This window comes from Hemibagrus wyckioides, linkage group LG03 (genome assembly GCF_019097595.1).
Source record: "Hemibagrus wyckioides isolate EC202008001 linkage group LG03, SWU_Hwy_1.0, whole genome shotgun sequence".
Taxonomy (NCBI): Eukaryota; Metazoa; Chordata; class Actinopteri; order Siluriformes; family Bagridae; genus Hemibagrus; species Hemibagrus wyckioides.
This window is the reverse complement of record NC_080712.1, coordinates 26,642,637-26,666,023: the sequence shown is the minus strand read 5'-3', so window position 1 is coordinate 26,666,023 and position 23,387 is coordinate 26,642,637. Positions and strand designations below refer to the sequence as shown.

Genomic DNA, 23,387 nt, shown 5'->3' with positions numbered 1-23,387 from the left:
CATAAGACGGCTCCATTGTTTACATAACCTCAGCATACAGAAACGTTCAGATATTGCCGTATATTTCTGTCATATCAGCCAAGTAGAGACCTAGCCTAGTTAAAGATAAACCAGTGAATTCAGCCTTGAGTCAGTCTTATCATCGAGACTAGATTATCACTTTACAGTGCTAGCTGAAAGATTTGCTTTCTTTTACACAGTTGAACTTGTGTTGCGCTGCATTCCCTCTGTGTTATGTAATGAGTTGGAGCTCAGCAGTTGATATATAAGTAGTTTAGCTACTGCATGGTGTGTAAGAATTTTGCTATCCTCCTCTTGTACTCTTTTATACAGCTACTTGGTCAACCTGTTATTATTATTATTATTATTATTATCATTATTATTATTATTATTATTATAAATGGGGTTTTTTTGCACTAGAGGAGGTCACCAGGGGCATGTGCACTCACTCTTTAGTTATTTACACCTTTAGTCTTGAGTGTAACATACAAAATATCCAGATTACTCAGTGAACATTGATCTCATGATAAAATGCATGTATCTCAGGCGGACAGGTGAGCATTCCATAATCAGCAACCATCAGTGTGTTCATACATCTCTAACAAATGCCTGATGGAATGTGACAAATGCAACAAGAATATTAAACTGCATGACACTCTGAGTCCAAGTGGTGTTCACTGGGCCAGCTGAGTCATTCGAGACTACCACACAGGTTTCTACTAACAGGTGAAACTCCTCTGTTATGCTCTCCCTTTACCTCTCAGACATATCCTACTGAGTGCCTTTAATACCATCAGATGACGGTTCTATTAAGAGACATGTTTAATGGAAACATTTAGTAAAGCCAACTGAACGTATTTTATACCAAGCTTGAATGTTGAACAGATGCGATAATTTTGTTCTCTTAATATTTAAACAAAGAGTCGATTATTTGTGGTTCCTTGAATTTTCCACAGAAATTTTTTTTTACTGTAAACATTTCTTTGTGTGGATCAAAACTAATAATCACTTTTTAGGTGGTGTTTTTTTTTTGGCAATTTCCTCTAGCATAAAGGGCAAAATTTCTCAAATTGTTGCATTTATTAGTAGATTTAAGTAGTGCTTATATTGAGGCTTAAAGCTACACTAAATTGCCAAATGTTGTGGGACATCTGCCTTTACATGCACTTGAATGTAATATGGAGTTGGCCCACCCTTTGCAGCTATAACAGCTTCAGCTCTTCTGGAAAGACTTTCCACAAGGTTTAGGAGTGTGTTTATGGGAATTTTTGACCATTCCTCTAGAAGTGCATTTGTGAGGTCAGGCACGGATGTTGGACATGAAGGCCTGGCTCGCAGTCTCCTCTCTAATTCATCCCAAAGGTGTTCTATCAGTTTGAGTTCAGGACTCAAGGCCAGTCAGGTTCCTCCAAACCAAACTATTTCATCCAAGCCTTTATGGACCTTGCTTGGTGCACTGGTGTACAGTCATGTGGAAACATTAAGGGGTCATCACCAAACTGTTCCCACAAAGTTGGGAGCATGAAATTGTCCAAAATGTCTTGTATGCTGAAGCATTAAGAGTTCCTTTCACTGGAAGGGGCCAAGCCCAACCCCTGGAAAACAACACCTGAATTCAATGATTTAGAGGGGTGTCCTAAACTTTTGGCAATATAGTGTATATTTGGCCTGCATTAGCTTTAAACAGGGAGTTGGAGTTAGGATGTTATTACCAGACAAATTCTGTGATTTAAGTCACCTCCACATTAGCCACTTACTGTTCATGCCTCATGGCCCTTTATGTCCACACTGCCTTGTTTATGAGCTTTTATGATGTTTAAGATTCAGGAGGTTCTCTATCCTGGTATCAGTAGGCCTTTAAATTAAAGAGAAAGATCTTGTTTGCCAAAAAAGATGGTGGCTAGTTACATAGGCTGAGTATGATAGCATTCAGTAAGTGTCTACAGCTGTATAAACTAGGCTAAATAAATAATCTGAGAATTTGAGTGTGATTGTGGTGCAGTTGGTCGCTTATTGTTCTCCATCTTGCTGTTGTTCCTGCTGCTTTCAGGTCATCCTGCAACTCCTTTCCAGTGACTGCTGGCTTCTCTCGTACCTTTTTTATCATTAGTCTGAGAACACTTCATGAAATCGTCTGGTGTAACTGTCTCTGGACGATCAGTATTGGGTATAAACTCATACTCATTGATCAGTATGAGTTTTCTGTTGTTTTATAATGCTGAACCTGACATCTATAGAACTCTCTTTCACTGGGATTGCTGCTTAATGTATGAATTCTCTACAACCACTAGTAACATTTATAATGCCATCGGGAATGATTTTCACCAGAACTCCTTTTATGGTGTTTGGCCAATATTTAGAGCTTGATTTATATTAATGTAACTTTTTGATGTTGTGTCTGAATACATTTCTCCATCATTTTCATTTAAACCTTTCATTTATGCTTATGAAAATATGTTTTTTTTGGTCAAATTTACAAGTACTTTGTATAAGTTTGAAGTTGAAATTTACACTGAAAGGATATTGAATAACAAAAAATATTTATATCCTCTCACTGTAAATTTCCCGGGACTTTCCTGGCTTGCTGGTTTTTCTAGGTAACACTTCTCACGTGTCTTTAAATTCGATGTTATTACCTTCCTGCCACTGGTCACAAATTATAGTCATAAATATTGCAGCTTAGAGGACAAGGTCACGTGACTGAAACAGATCAATGAAATATCCTATAGAAGTAACCCAAGGGAATATCTACCCTGTTCGGATTGATGTGTTGGTAAATATTCTATTGTATTATGTGTCGCTCTTTTCTGTTGTCTCCTATGGAAACCAAACATTGCGGATTGTTGTTCAAACAGAGAACAATAAAATATAGACACCATTTTAGAAGATCTTTTAGAGAAGTAACACTTCCAGGGCTTTTTGTTTGTTATAACTGTTTTACAGCATTCACATTACGGTCATGTGACCCTTCTTCAACAAGTATTAGTATAATAATAATAATAATAATAGTATTAATAATAATAATAATAATAATAAGGTCAGAACAACCAGAGATTCTGTTTCTGTGATTTATTGAGTGTATCAGAATTACATCTGTAAGCCTTATCCTATGTAAATGGTACTTTAGAGCAACTTGTGGATTTTTCAGAAACGTATTTATTTCTCCTGCTGATCATCCTAAGGTCCACGATATTCTACTCTGAAGGTTGCTTGCAATGAGGAGGCTTTATTGATCTGTTGATCAGAAGTCACCAGATGGAGCACAGCCGGTCATCAGTGGCACAATGCTGCTATTAAAAGCCATGAACTATTATATTTATCTATATCACACATTCACCTTCTTTTTAATCACTTAAAAGGGTTTCTTTATACAGTTACTGTACTGTACACAGCTACAGCATCACAAAGCAACTGCACTTTTTTATTTAATATTTAATTTTTTTATTTAATTTCCAGTGCATATATTTACAGCAAATTTACACATTCATAAGAATTGTTTCAAGGGGAAAAAAAATAGAGACAGCACAAATCAGACACTTCAGTACTTAGCAATTGTAGATCTGTAGTCCTGGTACATCTGTCCGTTAATGTTTCCTTCTACAACATGTATGGTGATATTGGGATCATCAGTTTTGTTTTAGGTCTTTGTGGCTCTGTAGTTTTGCAGTCCAAGTGTTTATGATTGCTACTTGTAGCATAAAAATCTTCCAACGTCATCACCTGATTTTATGTAGTCTCGGATACTGCTTTCCTGATCACATTCGTTTTTTTATGCTTATGAACACAGACTTTTTTGTTTATATTTATACGTAAGTCAAAGGAGACCATGCGTGTACATTTCAATCGGATACATAGAGAGGAAGTGTGTCAAATAACACAAAACAAAAGTGTCTTAATGGCTATTTCCCCTCACTGTGTAAGAGCACAAACATCATTTCTACATTTGCATGAAGCACGTTTTGCAAAACAGGGATCTACACCGAATAGGCATAACATTATGACTAGGCAAATATTGTGTTGGTCCCTCTTTTTGCTGCCAAAACAGCCCTGACCCATCATGCACTGTGTATTCTGACACCTTTTTTTTTTTTTTTTTATCTGAACCAGCATTAACTTCTTCAAGAAATTTGAGCAATGGTAGCTCATCTGTTGGACCAGTCTTCACTCCCCACAAATCATCAGTGAGCCTTGGCCACCCATGGTTCACCCCGTTCCTTCCTTGGAGCACTTTTGATAGATACTGACCACTGCAGACCGGGAACACCCCACAAGAGCTGCAGTTTTAGAGATGCTCTGATCCAGTGGTCTAGCCATCACAATGTTCAATGGACAAAATGTTCACTTGCTGCCTAATATATCCCACCCACTAACAGGTGCCATGATGAGGAGATAATCAGTGTTATTCACTTCACCTCTCACTGCTCATAATGTTATGGCTGATCAGTGTATATTGGGACTGTTATTTATAGATTAAAACCGATTTAGCACAACACATTATATTGCCGTGAAAATAAGCTGTGTGTGTAAACTTGGCAAATGTAGGGGTGTTTTTAATAACCTTCTTCACAGTTTCATCTGATTCTGATAGAAATTTCATAAGCCATCTTTTCAGATGTCACATAATCACACTGTTGTTTGGTGACAAATTATTAGCTAATAATATGGTTTAATTCCTGGAATTTTTTATTTTTTGGAACTTAATTTTTAAGCGTGAATTCGATGTGTTAGCTGCTTAAAATAGATTTTTGTTATTGCTCTCATAGCTTTCAAGTTTTTACCATTTCTAAAAGATTACTGAATATAAAATGACAGCTAATCAGCTAATTTTATTAGTTATGAAGCTTCATAAAAATCATTATAGCTGCCAACAATTAAAAGTATATATATTTTTCAGGTCCTAATTCATACCTTATCTTTACGATGAAAGTTTCTTACATTCAGTGGCAACTCTATCCATTATTCATTTTCTTCAGATAGCTCTATATTAAAGCATCACTAATTCATGTGTACGCTGGTTCCTTGTAATAGGATCCATTTAGCAACCCTTTATCTTTCTAACATCTCACCCTCTGCCCTACTAATATTTTAATACAGTTTTATAGGCTTTCTTAACAAGTTTAAAAAAAAAAAATATATATATATATATATATATATATATATATATATATATATATATATATATATATATATATATATAATTTTTTTTTATTATTATTTGTATTCTCTTAATAATAGTCTGAAATGAGTCACTGGTCAATGGTGTAGAAGGATGAGGATATGTGCTAAATAAATACTCCACCACATGATGCATACGATAAAATTGATAAAGCTGACACGGCCGTGTGTTTTGGGTGGATGCCAGACAGTAGTAGGAGCAGTGATGGCACGAGGTTGTTATTTAATCTTTCAAGGTGCAATCTACCCTCAGCCAGTCTCGCCATATTCATAAAGTGACTATAAATGGCCTTAATGTCAAATTTTATTTTCCTTTATTCCAGTGTTGAATGCTTGAATCTGGTTGGTTGGAAGATGTGCATTATTTTTGTATCACAGCTCGACTGAGATAGTGTTTCTGGCTCTGTTTCTGGCTGTAAAATGACCGATCGTGTAATATTCATGCGCTTGTTTATTTTATTTAAAACTTATGGAAGGCGTCTCTGTTGTAAGCACTAACAGGCTCCCGGCACAGGAAATTCTTTAGGATAGAGGAGTTTACACTTTCCGGTTCCTGTGTAAAACGACGGGTTGTGTTTTTTTTTTTTTTTTTGTTTGTTTGCTTTGGGGTTTTTTTCTTTTAAGAGAGAAACAGATTTGATCTGTTATGGTTTTGCACAGTATCTGTGCTATAATGATGTTCATAATGGGTCTATGGGTCTATATAATGAGCCGTGCGTGTGTTATGTAAATTATCCAGGAAGCTTTCAGAACTGGAAAGTATCTCTGGGCAGGTTCAAACCAAATTCCTCAAAATCCACCCCCAGCTCTACGTCATCTGTAGATGGATTGCTGACCTTTTCCCCCTATCTTATTAAACATCCCTAAAGTCTGTTATTTTGAACATTCTTTTTATTTTTCCATATTTTTTTAAATGTGTTCAAATAACAGACCTTAAATAACAGAAAAATCTCAATTTTCATTCATAGTTTTATTCAATAAGAGCCTTTGTCTGACTAGCAGAACAACACTATTCCTCTTCTAACCTCTTACACTACAGAAGGAAAAGCGGAGGGACAAGTAAAGCTAATCTGTGAGTAAATCTTAAAACAAGCTAACGCCCACTTACCCTGACAGATTTGTGTTGTACAGCTAAACAAATAATGCATGCTGCAGATAAAATGGCTCTGATCTGTGGTTCGGCTTGTAATTGCGTGCCATTAGTTTGTTAACATGTTAAACCATAATGAAGATAATTTAGTCAGGAGGTCAGGAGGTTTGTGCTGTCCGAAAGTTGGGTTTTAGTTATTTCTAGCATTTAAGAACATTTGCCACAAATCACGTCATAAAATTTCTGCCCTGCTAGGATCTGCTCCAGTTAACTGAGAGCGCTATTATTGTGAAATGGAAACATCTAGGTGCAGCAACTCAGCCATGAAGAAGCAAATGACAAACTCACAAGCACGCACCACATGAAAATCACCTGTCCTTTAGTGCAACAATCCCTACAGAGTTTCACAGTGCCTCTGGAAGCAACATCAGCACAACAACTGTGCATTCATGAAATGTGCTTCTTCCATGAACGTGCAGCTTTACACAAGCCTAAGATTTAGCTGAAATGAAGCACATACCACTGGACCCTGAAGCAGCGGAAACTTGTTTTCTGGAGTGATCTGATGGATGTATGTGGGTTTGGCAGATGCCAGGAGAACGCTAGCTAATGGAATGTAGGTAGCAAATATTGGAGGAGGCTTAATGCTCTGAGGCTGTTTTTCAGGTTTGGCACTCTTAATACACATGAAGGGTGAAGTTTATGCTGCAAAATACAAAAACATTTTAGACTATAAGCTTCCAACAGTTTATAAAGGTTTGGCAGATTTTGTGTGGAGAAACCCACTGAACACCTTGTGAGCCAGGTCTTCATGTAGAAGTGATGGTCAGATGTCTGTATACTTTTGGTCATGTTGTCTATATCAGTGTTTTAACTTGCTAATAAAGAATTAGCAGGAATTTAGGCCTTAGGTTTATTCATCTATTTTAATTCAGATTCTAATTTGTATAAGCCAGGCCAGATTGCAATCTTATTCAGATTGATTTTGCTCTGTTGGTGACTGACCCCTCTGGTGTAACCATCATCTTAACAGTATGTTTTTCAGAAAGCCTGGAGGAAACCCACATAGACAGAGTGAGAATGTGCACTCCTTATTTAATGTACATGACAGCACTGACGTATCATTGATGAATGGATGAATACACTTAGTGCCCACTTGATGTTTGTTGTGAACTTGACCTTTTTCTGCTTGATTACTTGCACTCTAGTTGCATTACATTACACTAAAACCATTACTACTCTTACTACAGGCACTCAATCTCTGTGATTCATGGCAGCATGCGACCCGTGATCCAGCTGTGGCTTCTTCAGGAACTTTAATTTCATTTCTTGTTATTACACATGTGGTCATGCTGTATGTACTGAATATTAGCACAGCTGTAATTACCTGCAGCCTTAAGCCTACAGTTATATCACACCTATTCAGTACAACAGCACGAGTGTGATATTCTTCATTTGCACCCTTCAAATGTTTATCAGTGTAAATGAGATATAATGCTCTGTCTGTTGATACATCCAAGCCAGAATACCCAAGCTACACATTCTTGGGCTGCTAACAAGAGAAACACAAATTCAGGCTCAGACAATGCTACACAAAACAAAACTTAAAAAAAAAATAAAAATGATAAAATGCACTGATTATTCATACCAAGCAATGATCTCTTACCTACATTAGCGTACATGCTGTAAGATTCTGCTGCTCACAGTATGACCACGGCTTTTGTTCGTCATTGAATCATAGCTTGAACAAGTGTTTACGATGTGGATTATTCATTCAGCTTCTCAGATTTCTCTTAGGATTATTTGTAAAAGTATCTAACTGTTTCATTTAGAAATGCAAATCCAGTTGTATCAGATCCCAATCTAGATAAATGTGCAGGATTGAAATATTGCATGTGTGTGTGTATCATGCTTATACTGTTGGTGAAGGAAAGACTGACCGAACTGACTGACCTCTGTTTGTCTATTGTTGAGCCTCCTTCTTGGCTGATGTCACAGAGTTCTCAGTGTGTGTGTGTGTGTGTGTGTGTGTGTGTGTGTGTGTGTGTGTGTGTGTGTGAGAGAGAGAATAATCTGAGCCTGTGAGGCTAGTCTTTACGGATCATACACATCTCCATGTCTAAGAGAGAAGACTTCTTGGCTGCCAACTACTGCCTTTGTTTGTTTTTTTTCTCCGTTACGTAATCTGTGAGTCACACCTGAGACTGTCCCAACTCTGACAAGGATGTTTGTTGGAATCTGTGAGAGTGAGGGAGTGCTCAGTGAGACACACAGTGAGAAATACACATCCTCCTTCGGTGACTAGCAAACTGGGTAGTCTTTACCCTCTGGTTCTGCCCAGTTTCTGTTTTCCGATGATCTGTTTTGCATTACTTTTCTCTGCAGTCTTCAGAATCACTCGTTATGTTCAAACCTGTCTTTCCTGTTTTATGCACACCAAGGTGGCTCATTGCTTTTTACTGCTTTATTTTGTCAGTAGAGTTTTTTTTTTATTTTCAAACTTTTATTTCTTGTATTAAATTACTCTTTTGTGTGTGTATGTGTGTGTTTGTAATCTGCAGGTGGCGTTTGTGTCCAGATCCAGGATGCAGCTGTGGTGAAAGTGCTACTTGTGCATGATGCTAGTGTTGTTCGTGCTGATGATGGCTGTGTTGGGCGAGATTCAGGCCTGCACAAACTGCTCAAACACCACCAAGGAGTGGTGCTATACAGCAAAAATCCGCAGCACTGTGCTGCAGGGGCTTCCATTCGGAGGAGTGCCCACTGTCCTCGCCCTCGACTTCATGTGCTTTCTGGTACGTCACAGCTTTTTTGGTTAGAATGGCTGAGAACACCAATTATACCTATCTTATAACACCGTACAACTATTATTTTTGTGAGATAGTTGAAAGTCATGTTTTTGCTGACTTGCTGACGTGCTTCCTCCGAGAAACGAAAAGACCGCCAGCCATGTCTATACAAACTGCTGCTCATTTTGCGTCATAGTTGCCTAATGTCCTAATTCCTTCATGACGTCATAACTGTTGTTACCCACGTGTGCTTGTTCTGCCACAGCCTTGATTTAGCTTTTTTTGCGGGAAGCGGCAGCTCAGTGGTTAAAATGGTGGACTACTGACTGGAAGGTTGTGAGTTCCTTCCCCAAGATCACCAAGCTGCTACTGCTGAGCCTTTGAGCAAGGCCCTTAACCCTGAACTGCTCAGTTGTGATAGATAGATAGATAGATAGATAGATAGATAGATAGATAGATAGATAGATAGATAGATAGATAGATAGATAGATAGACAGACAGACAGACAGACAGACAGACAGACAGACAGACAGATTCCCTGCAGAGGGAACAGGTGTTTCTAACTGTTATAGCATTAGGGAACCTTTGTGGGTGTATTTTAGGGCAGTGCTGCAAGTTTTGCATATAGCAGTGCAGTTATCCAGAGTTCCTGCTAAGCTTTTGTTGTAATTTTTCACTTGGTGTTCCATTGTAGTGTCTGTCATACTCTCTCTCTCTCTCTCTCTCTCTCTCTCTCTCTCTCTCACTCACACACACACACACACACACACACACACACACTGGGGAGTGTACACCATGTACATTTGTCTTGTGAATCAACAGCAATATAATTTGCCTTAAGCATTTTTCAATTCAAACAGGATCTAGGTGTGTAAATGGATGTATCTGTATCAAAAGAACTTTTAAAGCTGTTTAGAACATCTAGACAAAAAGACTAATTATTAAAGTATTTGTAATATGATTGTCTCTTTGTTCACTGTATCTTTGGATTACAGTTAGGTGTGTGTGTGTGTTTGTTCATCCAGGGGCTGCTTTTTGTGTTCTCCTTCTTGAGGAAAGTAGCATGGGATTATGGGCGCCTGGCGCTGGTCTCGGATGCAGACAGGTAAGACAAATAAAGCATGTCGACCCATCTAATTCACCTATAATTATCTGTCTCAGAGCAGGTCTGTCCTCTTCATTAAATGTATTGATGAGCCGCTGCTCACAGCAGCTTCGGGACTTTTTTTTTTTTTTTTTTTTTTTTAACCGCACGCTCTGACAATCAGAGGTTATACACTCCTGTATCTGCTGTATAACATTTATCCCTGTCTTTAATGTCAGAAGATTCTGTTCCAATTTTGGTTCCAGCATGACCATATGACCCTCATCACCACTGGATTTCCAGCTCATATGACTACTAATATTGACAGATTTACATTTTATGTTGTTACCTCATTGACATGTTGAGCACATCCATCTCCAGTGAATTGCAGCCTGTCACTTCTAGTAACATTAAGTATGGTAAGAATCACCAGGTTAAGTGGCATTGGTGTTAAAGGTTTTCACGGAGGGTTATTTCGCTTCCCTCAGTGGGTTTGTCATCACATGATCTCATCACGCCCATTTCTTTTGTTTTCAATTGTTTTTTTGTTTGTTTGTTTGTTTTGTTTTGTTTTAAACTTCAAGGCAGGATCAGCGGTACCGGCGTCTGGACGAACGAGAATAGTATGTCATGCTTTTACCTTCATCACGTCTTTGGAGTTCCTGCTCTCTTTTCCAAACATTGGATTAACCTTCTCTCTTTGTCTTTTCTTTTCTCTCGTTCTCCATCCGGGATGGTGTGAAATCCATTAACATAGCTCTGTCAGCATTCTTCTCTTACATAATCGCATAGTTTCCTATTATTCCTCTACATTTTTCCGAACGGTGAAGGGCTTTATTTTTAATCAAGTTATAAACTAATCAATGATGCATGTGTGTTAATTTAATGCTCAGCATGCCTTTTTTGGACTTGACTGTTGCACCGTATACCTCTCAGAGGCAGGCTGCTTGCAAGGAGAGGTAATGCTCTGTGTTAGTAGCGTAAAAAAATGTATAAGTTTATAGTGTTAGTTTATTGATTTCTGTGATTGGTTTCGTTATTAGCAAGTGGAGAAAGTCATCCTAATTGAACTGATGGAATTTGTTTGCACATGTTGTCCAACCTTGTCTCATTCATGTGATTTTGCGTAGTTCTCATTCCCTTTCTCACTCATGTCTGCTGAACAATGGTGATTTCTCTTTCTTTGTACCTGTCTAACCATTACTAAATTTTCTTTGTTCTTCTGCATGTCACCTTCTCTCAAGGCTTGATTTGTCCTTTATCCTGTGGATGTGGATCCTTAACTATACGTACATCTAAAGGAAATAATTGAAATGAAAGTCTAGGATACTAGTTACATGACTGAAGTACTAATCTAGCCACCCAGATCAGCTCAGTTTCTTTTCCGCTTCAAATTACACATGGGTGAAAAAAGTTAGCATGGAAAATAATAGTGCTATGTGTTGTAAAGACTGCCTCCAGTGCATTGACTCGAAATGTCCTTAGAGGATTATGCGTCCATGCAGAGTATACTTAGTAAACTGGTTTGTTTGGTTTGTGTTTGCGCACAGTGTGGTCTCCGCATTGCAGACGCCCGTGGATTCCCGTTACGAGCGCCTAACCTCGGTTTCCAGTTCTATCGACTTTGACCAAAGAGATAGCGTAAGTGTTTTATTTAGAACAGATTAAGTCAAGGTTTACCCAACACTTTCCCAGCACACACTGGAACACACCTCTCACCATGTCACTCGCTGGGCAGGCCTTAAACACACACCTACGTAGTTTGTAAAGGTTTACTAGGCTTAGTGTCAAAGCCATCTGTTTGACTTTCCCTTTCCCACTTTCTGCAGTGAGTAGGCCATAATGTGTAATCTGGTGTGTGCAGCAAGACTGCAGCATAGCGGCCATGTCCAAAAAAGAGAAACTCATGAAGAATACTTTAATAACTAATGTGCCTTATACACTCAGTGTGGCAATTTATCAGATACCTCCTCCTTATATTTACAGTTATTTTATAAGAGTACTTATATAGTGTACGTAGGACGCCTACACTTGTCGCAACACCACACGCACTGCAAAGCTAATACCATGGCAATGTCACATGTTTTTCTGTATATGTGTACACATTCTATAAAAGTGCTGTGTGTCTTCCTTGCAGGGTTTCTGTTCCTGGTTAACAGCTATCTTCAGGATCAAGTAAGTAAGCTCTGTATATTTTTATGGAGCTCGTGATTGAGTTGTTGTTTGCGCTGGGCAAGATAAGTGGGCTGTGTGTGAAAGCTTTTAGAAATATTGTTTGTGTGATAGTATCTGTGCACTCTGTGTATAGATCTGCTTCTCTTTTTTTCCTCCACAGAGATGATGAGATCAGGGAGAAATGTGGTGAGGACGCAGTGCACTATCTCTCTTTCCAGCGCCACATCATAGGGCTGCTGGTGGTGGTAGGTGTGCTGTCAGTGGGCATTATCCTGCCAGTCAACTTCTCAGGAGATCTTCTGGGTGAGTCACTGAGTCAGTGCACAGGACGAGCCCTGATGATTATTCTGATAATGACTTTTGTTCTAAAGACAATCACCATTTTCCCCATTTAATTGCTGCTATATGAGTTTAATGATCTAATTAAACAGATTTCTGTGCTCTGAAATAAGAATACACGAACAGCTCATTTTAACTTTCCTTGTCCTTCACAGACCATAATGCGTACAGTTTTGGGAGAACAACAATAGCCAACTTAAAGTCTGGGTAAATTGAATGAATTAATTTAATTACTGCCTGTTTTAGTATTTGCTTTTTGTGAATCCTGTGTGCGACAGTAGTTTTTAATTACAATTGATGTATTAACACAGGAACAACCTGCTATGGCTGCACACTATCTTTGCATTCCTTTACCTGTTACTGACCGTCTACAGCATGAGGCGACACACCTCCAAGATGCACTACAAAGAAGACGATCTAGTGAGTGGGCTGCAGCACTGCTGCCATATTGTGATGTTTTCACCAAGAGCACAATCCAAATCAAGTACTTCATAATTCATATTTTGTTCTGTCCAAAATAACAAATTTTTCCTTTTTTCTTTCTTTCACAGGTGAAACGCACTTTATTCATACATGGAATCAACAAATTTGCAGAAGAGAGTCAGATAAAGCTCCACTTTGAGTAAGGCTGCTAATATCCATGACACTCAAACTTCCATCATTTACATTATTTTAGATGCACAGTAGTAGGGTTGCCATAGTAACTTTGACTCCTGGCTGTATACTGGATCACAAAGACAGGAACACACACTTTTTCTGTAAATGTCAGCAATGGGACCCAGTTGATCCGTTACTCATTTGCTGTAAGACGGTATCAGAGTTATAAATAGATATATAGAGTCCCTACAAATTGCACTATGAAAAGTAGTTTGTATCTAGCATTACATTTATAAAAGCTTAGAAAAAAATGCATATAAAATTTACATTATAATTTCATTATAATCAGAGGCCATATGTTTTTGATGCAGGGGGGTGGGGGTGATATACTCTCTTTCCCCTTCAATCACAGTGACACTAACATGTGAGCTCATGTGTGTGGAATAGGACATGTAGTGCTTTCCTCAGAGTGTGTCCAGCTGCTCTGTGACGCCACTCGCACAGCATGGAGTTTGTGGAAACGCATGATAGCCCTCAGTGTCCGTAAGCTGATAGCTGCCATATGATGAGGAAAGCTGTCTGGATGATGGAAATTAGCAGATGGCCAAAATGGGAAATTGGGGCTAAATCCAAACACAGTATAATGGGCAGTAAATAAAAAGCTAGCTAGGTCTCCTAACTAGTTAGTTACTCAAGCATCATTACAAATTAATGTGCTCATCAGTAATAACAGACAGGATGTCGAACACTATACCCTATACCCACATCGGGCTGCTCAAAAGCACCGGGGCAATTCACATGCACTTATGCAGAAAATTGAAAGTGTTCATTATAGGTAGAAGGATGAACTGGTTTAAGTAATGTTGTCAACTTTGTGTTATAAATCACGTTTTTGTTCTCTCTAATTATTTTCATCCCCATTAGTCATGAACAAGGTTATTTTGTTCATTAAATTATTAATTTGTGTACTTATTTTATTCCCTAACTGAACTGTCTCTCTTTTACCTTCTCTTCTTCCCTCTCTTTTTACACACAGGCAAGCATATGAAAATTGTGTTGTACTGGAAGCCCGCATTTGTTATGATGTGGCCAGGCTCATGTATCTGGACTCAGAAAGGTGAACATTAACCGTGTCCAACTCATTTCCTTTAAACAGCCAAAAATGGCTTCTGGGCTGGCTGAGATTAGTTATATAACCGAGTGGTTATAAGGTCATTAATAAGCTACTCTTCATAGGAAAAAGACGGGACGCAGCAAGAAGTTCTACACGGACTTGTATAACAGGGAACACGTACATACTATGATCAACCCCAAACCTTGTGGTCATCTTTGCTGCTGCATCATAAAGGGCTGTGAGCAGGTGAGGCCTCTTTAGGGCCACAGGTATTTACTGGATAAAATGCAGTGTACAGAATCATATTATAACACAAGTTGTTTAGAAAAATGGTTCGTTTTTGGAATGCATATACAACTGTGTGATATACAGGTGTACATCATCCAGTACATATGGGTCCTTTTACAGATGATGCTCAGTAGGATTGTGTCAACTTTGTTTGCATGAAAAGCACGGCTGAGAAAACGAATGAAAATGAGATATCTGAGATGTTGCATTGTGCCGTGAGGGGAAATAATTATCAGGAGACTTTTTTGTCTTGGTTATTTAGCATACTTCTGGTGTATTAGTCCAATTCAGATGCCTTTGTGCCTCTAAATATGAACAGAAATAATTTATTCGTATGCATAAATAAAGATGCATTAAAATATTTTTTAAAAATGATAGGGAAAATGTGTTCAGATACTTGACATATTCAGACATACACTGATCAGGCAGAACATTATGAGCAGTGATCGGTGAAGGGAATAACACTGATTATCTCCTCATCATAGCACCTGTTAGTGGGTGGGATATATTAGGTAGCAAGTGAACATTTTGTCCTCAAAGTTGATGTGTCAGAAGCAGGAAAAATGGGCAAGAGTAAGGATTTAAGCGAGTTTGATGAGGGCCAAATTGTGATTGCTAGACAACTGGATCAGAACATCTCCAAAACTGCAGCTCTTGTGGGGTGTTCCTGGTCTGCAGTGGTCAGTAGTGGTGAACCGGCGACAGGGTCATGGGCGGTCAAGGCTCACACACTTCATTTTTATAGGTACAAGGTCAAAAGACATCATGTCTGTACAGTTAAAGTGGATATATGCACTGGAAGAATTGAAAATAACAAACCAGAAATTGTTGAACTACATCTTTTGATGATGTAACAAAATACAGAAACTTAATAAACAGGCAGCAGAACATTGTTTGGAAGTGTAATGAAGCAAAGTTTAATGAAATTATCACTTACTTGCCATATATTGTGTTGGGGTATAATCTAATATATAATATAACACACAATGTAATATTGTATACGTTCTCATGTGCATGACTGACATTGACCTTGTCCCAATAAAATTTAAACTGATATGTCATGGTGTTGTGCAGAGAGAAGCAATGATCTACTACACAGAGCGGGAGGCCAAGCTGAGAGAGGATTATAAGAGGGAGAGAGAGAAGGTCAGCACTAAGCCTCTGGAGATGGCCTTCGTCACCTTCCAGAATGAAGCCATGACTGCAGTGTAGGTTTGAGAGACTGGATGTTTTGGATGCATCTAGATAAGTTTTTATTATAGTAATAATATGGCCCTGTATTTTAGTTAGATATTTTTTGTATCAAGATCATATAAAATAAACAGTAATTTCAGTGTAATGCCTGATGATTTGTTTGTTTCATGCTTTCTGACTGGTTGCATTAGTTCCTTGCCCAATTGATTTTTCTTTGTCACAAGACTTGTCACAAGTATTGTGTTTCTTGTGTTTTTTTTCTTGTTAGTATTCTTAAGGACTTTAATGCGTGCAAGTTTCATGGCTGTCACTGTCGGCGTGAGCCCAAATCCTCACCTTTTAGCGATATCCTACATACACACGACTGGTCAGTCAGCTACGCTCCTGACCCACAGAACGTCTACTGGTAAGAGCCTCTGTTCTGAACAGTCCAACTGTGTTCCATCATAATCACAGCACAAACCGCAATACAAGTTCTGGCCTTTTTTTGAAAAATGAGCCAGTATTAGATGAAGATTAGGTAGTAATTTTTTCATTTCTCCTGCAGGGAGCACTTGTCAGTAAGCGGCCTAACCTGGTGGCTTCGCTGCTTAATTATCAACTGTTTCCTCTTCCTCCTGCTCTTCTTTCTTACCACTCCTGCCATCATCATATCTACCATGGACAAGTTTAATGTTACAAAACCTGTGGAATACCTGAATGTAAGTAGATTTTGCATGTAGCATGAGAATGGCTGCCCTTTACTGAACTATATACATGCATGGTGTGTTTAATGGAACTTGGACTTGGCTGTTCGACAGATTATAAAGGAATGCAGGACTAGTCATTGTAGGTGTTTTAGGGCTCCTCTTAATGAGAACTGAGATCTTATAATGTAATAAACTGAATGGATTTTCATGTCCTTCCCTTCACTGTTTTCTGCTTTGGTCTGGACTTCCAGAATCCCATTATCACCCAGTTCTTCCCCACTCTGCTCTTGTGGTGCTTCTCGGCGCTGCTGCCCACCATCGTCTACTACTCTGCTTTCTTTGAGGCACACTGGACACGGTACACACTCACCTCCCTGCTTCCTTTCTTTCCCACACATCAGCTAGCACTGTGTTAGAAGAGCACATAATGGAGGCACAGGATAGGTTTATTTAAAATGGGAAAGCTTCTAATTAAGTTGATGCAGAGCTGAACAAAAATCATTTCTTATGCCATATTGGACATAAATGAAAATCTACAATTGTTTTCTTTCCTTATTCTGGTGTTTTGGTCATTTTTCCTAACAGTTCTGGGGAGAACAGAACCACTATGCACAAGTGCTACACCTTCCTCATCTTTATGGTCCTGCTGCTGCCATCTCTAGGCCTCAGCAGGTTAGACCTTGAATACATAAAATTCTTCAGTATTAGACTGGAGGAAAATGCAATGTGATAACTGCTGGCTATCTTACAGTTGTTTATGTTACTGTATATGATTAAATGCTTTCAATATTTGGAATAGTTATGTGCATCATATATGTGTAAGATTTCAATGGGCATTTACATCGATCAGCTATAACATTAAAACCACTGACAGGTGACATGAATAACAATGATTATCTTGTTACAGTGGCATCGGTCAAGGGGTGGGATATTTTAGGCAGCAAGTGAACAGTCTGTTTGTGATGTTGATGTGTTGGAAGCAGAAAGGAGAAATAGGCAGGTCTAAGAATCTCAGTGATTTTGACAAGGGCCAAATTGTGATTGTTAAATGCCTTCTCCAAAACGGACATCTTGGATCTTATGGGGTTTTCTGGTATGCAGTGATTAGTTCCTGCCAAAAATGCCATGAAAACTGGACCATGGCGCACTGGAAGAAGACGGCCTGATTTATCACATTTTCTATTATATCATGTAGATAACTAGTTACATGTTTGTCACTTACTAGAGGAAGAAATGATACTAGGATGCACTATGGGAAGAAGGCAAGATATCTGAGGCAGTGTGATGCTCTAGGAAATGTTCTGCTGGGAAAACGCAGGTCTTGGCATTCATGTGGATGTTATTTTGACACATACTACCTACTTAAACAGTGTTGCAGATCAGGTGCACCCCTTCATGGCAATGGAATTGTTAAATGGCAGTAATGTTTTCAGCATGATATTGTGGCGCGATTGAAAAAAATTGTTCAGGAATTCTTTCAGAAACATGGCCTCCAAATTCACCAGATCTCAATCCAGTCAAGTAAAAGGCCCCACCTAACAACTTACAGGACTTAAAGGATCTTCTGCTAACGACTTGGTGCCAGATACAACAGCATACCTTCAGAGTTCTTTTGGGGTCAGAGCTGTTTGCAGCTTACTGTGGACCTACACTATATTAGGCAGGTGTTTTTAATGTTATGGCTGATCAGTGTAAATTCCTGTAAATCTTGAGGTTGGCTTATCAATGGTATTTAAAGTATTATGTACCAAGTACTATAAAGGAATGTGCTGTCACTTTAGTAAAATGCTCTGTCTTCATTCTTTTCCTAATGTAGTCTGGATGTGTTTTTTCGATGGCTTTTTGACAAGACATTCCTGGATAATGCTACAGTGAGATTCGAGTAAGTTATACTGTAAAATTATACTGTATCAGTTTCATTTTATTTTGTATTAGGCTTGGACTATAGTATTGCATTGTATTTGTATATTATATTGGCAGCAGTGCCATTTGGCATTTGTACACTATCTACATTATCTATATACATCATCTGCACATTGTCAGCTCTATGTAGATATAATTTCTTAATAGATTTTGACTGAAATTTTATTTCTTTCTTTTCTACAGGTGTGTATTTCTTCCGGACAACGGGGCTTTTTTTGTTAATTATGTCATTGCCTCGTCCTTCATCGGTAACGCCCTGGACCTATTGCGCATTCCGGGTCTGCTCATGTACATGATTCGCCTGTGCTTGGCTCGCTCTACTGCGGAAAGACGCAATGTTAAAAAGGTATAGACTTTCCTGAGACCGTCATGCTTTTAGCATACTAGCACATGTTAATGTTACACATTATTAGGTGCTAATAGGGGTACAAGCCAGTTAATGTCTTATGCACTATTAACATTATATACACAAAATATCCAAAAGTATCTGGACACCTGACCATCACACTCATGAGTTTGTTGAAGACCCCAATCAGAAACATGGTAATTGATATGGAGTTGGCCCCACTTTTCAGCTTCAACAGTCTCTACTCCTCTAGAAATGCTATCTAGGAGATTCTTGGGAATTTGTGTCCATTTGCTCAAAATAGCGTTTGCAAGGTCAGATACTGATGCTAAGCAGGAAGGCCTGGCATTGCAATCAATGTTCCAGTTCATCCCAAAGATATTCAGTGGGATTGAGGTCAGGGCTCTTTGCAATGCAATGTTTCCACTGCTTCAGAATCCAGTGGTGATGTGCTCCTAGATGCTTCCATTTCACAATAATAGCACCTACAGTTGATTGGGGTAGATCTACCAGGGCAGATTTTTCTTGAACTGATTTGGCAAAGTTGGTATCCTATGACAGTGCCACCTAAATAAGTACAAAATTGCATGGCTGTGTAATTGATGTTGTGTACCCGTTAGCAGTGGGTGGTTGAAACATCTGAACTGAATAATTGCGAGGGGTGTCCACATACTTTTGGCCATATGGTGCGCACAACCTCTGAAAATACATGAAACCTCTTCATATCCTCACTGGCATTTTATTTGCATTTCATTATTAGTTATGCATACTTAAAATCAAAACCCAATATAGTGCTTTCATTAGGATAACAGTAAAAATACAATGAATCATAAAGCTAAATTAATGTGGTATTTGCTACACAGCATCAAGCGTATGAGTTCCAGTTCGGGGCAGCGTATGCCTGGTTGATGAACGTCTTCACTGTAGTCATGACCTACAGCATCACCTGTCCGATCATCGTTCCTTTCGGTGAGCTTCTCAAACTCACCCAACTTTTAACGGTGGAAAGAGGAAAAAAATGACTGACTTTTCAGAAAGACTGACCATTTGGCTTTAAATATTAGATTTTTTAAAATATACCAAAACATTACCTTTTGTTGTAACTTATCTTCAGTCTCTTTTGGATGTTGAAAACTCATCTGATGGAGGATCATTTTGTAATTCCCTGCACAGTTTTAATGGCTGTATTCTTGAATATCTTCTCTGCCATAAATCATTCTTGATGACTTCTTCTGAGGATGTGCTTATCAGTTGCATTGTCTTAGGGCCCTAAGCATTGCAAAAGTCATATCTTCCCAAGCATTTCCATCCATGTGTTTCAGCATTCCACATCCAGTAGCTTTCATGTGATATGGGGCAATTGTAAGCTGCAGTATAATAGCCATTGCGAGAAATAAATAAATAATTTGTGTGTAAGATACATTAGTAGCCTAATGCTTGATATGACAGCTGCTGTGAATCAGCATCGAGTAACAAGAGCCATGCCTTCTTTGATGTCTAAAATTGATTGGAGTTGAACAGACATGAATGAGTCAGAAAGACATCCATCAAGTCTAACCTGACAGCTGCAGATTTGCATTGAGGATATGTTTTAGGGTGACTCACGACAGGGCAAGAAGACTAATGCTAAGGCTAACAAAAGGCACAAAAATATACAGACAGCCCGACACAAAACAGACTTCATGAAGTTCTGAGAATTACTTTAAGCCTTTTAATATCTCTCTCTGTCCTCTTTTTAGGTTTAATGTACATGTTATTAAAGCACCTAGTCGACAGGTATAATATGTACTACGCCTACTTGCCGTCCAAACTGGATAAGAAGATCCACTCCGGAGCTGTGAACCAGGTGGTGGCTGCACCCATCCTCTGCCTCTTCTGGTTGCTTTTCTTCTCCACTGTACGCACAGGTGAGCAGCCTTCTAAGAAACTTTCATTAAATATTTTTGCTACTACCATGCTCATAAATAATTACTGCACTCAGCTTATTACAATACCAGTAGCTTAAGTATTGTGTATAGTTTGAACATCTCTGTAATGCACGCTGTATTCGAAGATGTTAAATAATGGCAGCAAAACACACATGCCATGGTGTTTAGTTCCAGTACAATGATTGGTTTACAGCTGCGAGTACCAATCTTAACAGACATGGAGACTATTAAGTAGATATAATTTGTCATCTTGGTAAAAGATTTGCAATTTTCAGTATTCATGTATTATATAAGATCACTAATTTGTTAATTTGAATAGAATTAATAAGGGCATCCCACCAAAGTGTTCTGTTCTCTGCTCTTTCTAGGGTTCTTCGCTGGCACGTCAATGTTCACTTTTGTGGTTCTGATCATCACCATCATAGTTTGCGTCTCACACGTTGTGTTCGGACATTTTAAGTACCTGAGCGCACACAATTACAAGGTAAGTGTGTAATCCACATTCATGAACGTAGTTGTATGTTCTGTACTGTACTTCTCTGTGAACCTGAGCTTCATGTTTTCTCTATAGATCGACTCGCAGGATGTGGATGGAGTAGAGAACGGACAGCCGCCTGGCACCTCTCCACCCACCAAATCCGCGGTGAGATTGAATGTCTATTAGTGTAGTATGTTGTGTGTCATTTTCTTACATGTAACTCATCACACCGTCACATAAATTACAGTTAAGTGGCATTGCTTTGAGCACTCAGTTTGCCTTGAATGCAGCATTAAAACCACACAGACAGTGTCTTATCAGGAGTAACTTTTAGATGGAGCCATATTGCTTTTAACTGGAAATGTATTACGTATAACTCATTCATGAATGAGTTAGAGAGGTCAGACCTGTCTGCAAGATCTGTTTTAACTCTTCTTTCTGGTTGCCCAGAGCTATTATGCCCGGCAGCATTAAACGGTAGTCAAATAGAGTACAGTGTGAAACAGCTACCAAATGCAAATTTAAATGTCATTTTAAAATATCGATGTCTTAAAGACGGATCAAGAACATAGTGTGCTGAACAGTAGTCAATATACTGATGTTTTAGTGGCATCATTGGTTTTAATGATGCACTTGTTCTGGCAAAGGTTACTTACAGTATATCCTAATACATATGATGTATTGCAAGTATAATGATGTCATATTGTCCAGTCCTATTTGAGCGGCATACTGTACTAATATCTTGGCCCTTGCTGAAAAAAAAAACAAAAACAAAGAATAATAAACATTTACTTTTTTGCCCTTTTCCTCTTGTCCCTCTGCAGAAGTACATCGCGCAGGTTCTGCAGGAGCAGGGCCTAGAGGAGTCAGGCTCTGGGAGTGGTGAGGAGTATGGCCAGAGTTCCTCACAGGATGATGATCTCATCGCGCCGGGCTCTGTTGTCAATGAGGCCGATTTCCAGTCAGGCGAGGACAGTCTTATCGACAACGAAGTGCACCAGTGAGGCACACTACATTCAGTAAATAGAGCTAAATAGACTATAATTAGATCAAAAGCAAACACACTGTACTGAGATCGGATAAAGCTGTGCTCCAGGGCCCTTATGCTGTCCGGACCAGGGTTTCAAACATGGATACGTTCCTTCCTTTGGGCTTGGAGGGCAGCTAGCAAACACTAACAAGGCTTGACCATTACCTTTCTTACTTGACGTGGAAAAAGCCACCTGTGCTACTACACACTAACTTAAATCTAATCAAGTTCACTGAGGCACTCCTGCTGCTTCATGACAGCTTGTTCACATCATGTACGACTGGCTGTCAATCACCTACATCACCTTTGGATAGAGGAATCTGTAATGGTTGCAAATCCATTCCTTGAGCATTATTGATGATGTTTTTGGTTTTGCTTTGGGAGAAATTCTTTTGATCATGGTATTTATGCATTATGCACCTATTTTGTGTTACATGTCTGGAGTTTTTAATCAGTAGGTTCACGGGTTCAGAAAAGTATACTGTTCTGTAAAGGTGAGTATTTTACCTGGACACACTCCACCTTGCTATCTTTGCAAATGCAGGGATATTTATTTTTTTTCTCTATTAAAAAAAAGTATGCATCAGTTTTGCAGTTATGAGCCAAAATGTTAATGTTACGAATGTCCTTTGTGGCTTCAGCTATACATGGGGGGAAAAAAACATTAAGCAAGCACCAAGTACTTTGCTTTCTTGCAGTGTTTAAAGCTGACCTAAACACAGAGCTGCCTTGGCTTCTCGTACATTTTCCCCTCATTGAATTGTTTTAGCACTACGTGGATCCGTGCTGAAGCAGAGCCGTCTGTCCAGCGAATCATTGGGCTTTATAACTGCGGGTTATTCGTTATCATCAGGGTTAGGCTGCAGCGGTGCTCTCATTGATAATGGGATTTATTGACTACTTTATTAAACAGACTGTGGGGTTATAACACTGATTTTAGATGCCTTTATTACCTGATTGTAATATGATCTTATGAACTCTTGATTTTGAATGTTCTCAAAGACAGACTCTGTATAGTCGTCACTTCCTTGCACGTTCTAGCATGAGAGTTGTGTATTTGACTTTCTTTCTTTCTTTCTTTCTTTCTTTCTTTCTTTCTTTCTTTCTTTCTTTTGTTCATTCTTTCTTTCTTTAAAAAAAAAAAACAA

At 38.7% G+C, this 23,387-nt stretch overlaps 1 protein-coding gene across 4 annotated transcripts in view; it reads left to right on the top strand.

Annotated features, from left to right (window-relative positions):
- Positions 1-23,387, top strand: part of tmem63ba (transmembrane protein 63Ba) — a 32,011-nt gene extending 8,624 nt beyond the window's left edge. Inside the window, exons 2-24 of one of the 4 annotated variants that reach the window (XM_058385688.1) lie at positions 8,827-9,060; positions 10,080-10,159; positions 10,723-10,761; positions 11,689-11,779; positions 12,276-12,313; positions 12,474-12,616; positions 12,808-12,859; positions 12,964-13,072; positions 13,204-13,274; positions 14,286-14,366; positions 14,486-14,609; positions 15,726-15,859; positions 16,114-16,251; positions 16,393-16,546; positions 16,786-16,892; positions 17,120-17,206; positions 18,351-18,416; positions 18,641-18,803; positions 19,667-19,772; positions 20,543-20,710; positions 21,100-21,215; positions 21,303-21,374; positions 22,034-23,387. In XM_058385688.1, coding sequence (XP_058241671.1) covers positions 8,881-9,060; positions 10,080-10,159; positions 10,723-10,761; positions 11,689-11,779; positions 12,276-12,313; positions 12,474-12,616; positions 12,808-12,859; positions 12,964-13,072; positions 13,204-13,274; positions 14,286-14,366; positions 14,486-14,609; positions 15,726-15,859; positions 16,114-16,251; positions 16,393-16,546; positions 16,786-16,892; positions 17,120-17,206; positions 18,351-18,416; positions 18,641-18,803; positions 19,667-19,772; positions 20,543-20,710; positions 21,100-21,215; positions 21,303-21,374; positions 22,034-22,213 — 2,499 coding nt within the window. In that variant the 5' untranslated portion in view covers positions 8,827-8,880 and the 3' untranslated portion in view covers positions 22,214-23,387. Of the gene's footprint in view, positions 1-8,826; positions 9,061-10,079; positions 10,160-10,722; positions 10,762-11,688; positions 11,780-12,275; positions 12,314-12,473; positions 12,617-12,807; positions 12,860-12,963; positions 13,073-13,203; positions 13,275-14,285; positions 14,367-14,485; positions 14,610-15,725; positions 15,860-16,113; positions 16,252-16,392; positions 16,547-16,785; positions 16,893-17,119; positions 17,207-18,171; positions 18,195-18,350; positions 18,417-18,640; positions 18,804-19,666; positions 19,773-20,542; positions 20,711-21,099; positions 21,216-21,302; positions 21,375-22,033 lie in introns of those variants that run through there. The other 3 variants (XM_058385689.1, XM_058385690.1, XM_058385691.1) reach the window with 3 other exon arrangements.